Source organism: Perkinsus marinus (assembly GCF_000006405.1).
Source record: "Perkinsus marinus ATCC 50983 genomic scaffold scf_1104296972926, whole genome shotgun sequence".
NCBI lineage: Eukaryota > Perkinsozoa > Perkinsida > Perkinsidae > Perkinsus > Perkinsus marinus.
The window spans coordinates 1-2,570 of record NW_003201605.1 but is presented as its reverse complement, the minus strand read 5'-3'; the positions used below and the strand labels follow the sequence as shown (position 1 = coordinate 2,570).

The window sequence follows — 2,570 nt, the reverse complement described above, 5'->3', positions numbered from 1 at the left end:
GTCGAAGGCCTCGCGGGTCGCACCAATTACGTATATCATCGGAAAGGCTTAGGGAAGAGGGTCCAAGTGTGGTTCCTCGGTGACATATCGACCTTCGCTGGCGGCTTCAAGTCTCGACCAAGTGGAGATGTACGTAACGACTATCGCTACAGCATGGACGGTGTTGCATGGGTCATCAGCAGTCTCGTGCCACAGGACGTTGATTTGGTGAGATCAGTCGAGCCGCCATCGCTTCGCTGACTATGCAGTTTTGTCAGATTCTAATTCGGCCGCACTTACTGACCGACTCTGTTTACGCAATCTATTCAAATTTCACTCTAGTAGATGCTCACGGTTCTCCACGTTGGAAGGACATGCGGGAGTATCCGGAAATAGCTCCCGATGGGGCAGCTCACTTGAAGCACCTACTGAGCAATGTTCTCGAGGATAAGTTGGATATGTCAAAGAGCATCAGCCTGTACAGTTTCAGTAAGGGCTGCATTGTGCTGTCGTCGCTCATAAAGAGCGGCTTTGCTGGACTACCTATAAGAAAGTAACTCCAAAGAGTAAAGGCATTCTCCACTGAATTCACATGAAAGGTTAACATTCATCGATCCTGGCCTCAATAGAGCTGATGAAATCTTCCCCATCACCCGTGAAGAGCTGAATGCTATGGATAAGAGCATCATCATTGAAGTACATTCGACACCGAGGCAAACGAAGGATCCGGATCGACCTTGGATAAAATTCGAAATCGAGGAATTTGTGAAGGAATGCAACTTGTGCAGTATTGAGGTAAAACTGTAGTATGTGTGCAGGTGAAGTGTGGTGGTATGTCAGGCACGTCATATTGAGCATTTCAAGAACGTACCGGTTATGGGGCCAGCTAATGCACTCGACATGCACTTCGATGCTATCCCAGCTGCTCTTGGGAGCAGGAAGGCTCGAGGCTACTTTGGAAAATGGGCTGCTGGCCTGTCGTTTGATACTGTGCGACCGATTGTCAATGAACCACATTTCTATCGATAATTGTTAGTTCCTTTAGCTATACTTCTGTAGGGTTATGATATTCAATGCGGTTTTCATCTGGGTGAGAAATGAGGTTTGAAGGATCACTTGATAACTCAACAACAGTAGACAATAGAGACTAGGTTGTCTGACATCATGTTCGAATGTTGAACAGCGCCATAATAAAGACTGGAACTCCTCTGAATTGATCAGACCTACAGGGGTAGAGGGCAAGCAACAATAACAGCAAGGTTAAATCCTTGCTGGATTTACTACATCAGTGCCTTGCAATATCATCCCACGAGGCTACCGTATTTCGTGTTCTTGCACGCCAGATATTCCATTGCGTGTTCGAGAAAACAGTCAGACTAGATTCAACTCAACGTTGCCAGATTTGAGTACCGTCTGATCGAACTATCATGTGAGTTGCTGGGCTGACCGTTCTCAGTGCCCTTCTTATTTCCACGTTTGCCTTGCTACCTCTGTCCCTTCTGATCGGACCGTCCCTAGATTCTCTATTCCCGATCGTCCGCTCCCTCTGGTCATCGGCTCCCTATTATCTGATCTACTATCTGTACCTCTTCCATCTGGTCTGCGTCGTGTTCAATATGGATACTCATCCTGATACTGATCCCCATGACGGACAAACAAGTTCGTCACACCGTAGCTCGTCAGCAGCGGTGGAACTTTCACGGACGTGGCGCGCGCGGTACGAATAACGCATCATGAATCTCGCTCGCCATCTATTATTACGCCCGTAATTGCCGTCGCTCGCCCTAAATTCGCAACCGTTTCGGTCGCTGGAATGCTAGCCTTGACAAGGCGAACACCACCGGGGTTACGATGAGCAATAAGTGCAATAGGTTATCATAGAGTGAGTGTGGAATGTGTTGTCTTCCCAGGGCGGTCGATGGCGATATGCATCGGGTAGATGAGTTACTGTGCACTTCAAGATGGTCGCTCGAGGATTTCAAGCTGTTTCCTTCAGAATCCATTTGTCGCTAACCAAGCGCCCCCTTTAATCCTTCAACATGCGTGAAGCTATCTGCATCCACGTCGGCCAGGGTGGTCTTCAGGTTGGCAATGCCTGTTGGGAGCTCTTCTGCCTCGAGCACGGCATTCAGCCTGATGGACAGATGCCTTCCGATAAGACTATCGGTGGTGGTGATGACGCCTTCAACACCTTCTTCTCGGAGACTGGTGCTGGCAAGCATGTCCCTCGATGCGTCTTCGTCGATCTCGAGCCCACTGTTATTGATGAGGTTCGTACCGGTACCTACAGGCAGCTCTTCCATCCTGAGCAACTCATTTCCGGCAAGGAGGATGCGGCCAACAACTTCGCCCGTGGTCACTACACCATTGGTAAGGAGATCGTCGATCTCTGTCTTGATCGTATCCGGAAGCTTGCTGATAACTGTACTGGTCTGCAGGGCTTCCTCGTGTTCAACGCTTGTGGTGGTGGTACCGGTTCTGGCTTGGGCTGCCTCATTCTTGAGCGCCTCAGTGTCGACTACGGCAAGAAGTCGAAGCTCTCCTTCACTATCTGGCCCTGCCCTCAGGTATCTACTGCGGTAGTAGAGCCT

General features: G+C 49.5%; 2 protein-coding genes across 2 annotated transcripts; both read left to right on the top strand.

Annotated features, from left to right (window-relative positions):
• Positions 1–651: 651 nt before the first annotated feature.
• Positions 652–1,008, top strand: Pmar_PMAR018269 (hypothetical protein; the record flags this gene model as incomplete). The annotated part of the gene is made up of 2 exons (XM_002766388.1): positions 652–774; positions 820–1,008. 2 exons carry the CDS (start codon positions 652–654, stop codon positions 1,006–1,008), a joined length of 312 nt encoding a protein of 103 aa, XP_002766434.1.
• A 1,010-nt stretch (positions 1,009–2,018) lies between these two features.
• Positions 2,019–2,558, top strand: Pmar_PMAR018268 (tubulin alpha chain, putative; the record flags this gene model as incomplete). Its single annotated transcript, XM_002766387.1, has 1 exon — positions 2,019–2,558. A coding segment is annotated over one exon (540 nt), but the record flags the coding sequence as incomplete, so codon positions are not given.
• Positions 2,559–2,570: the final 12 nt, after the last annotated feature.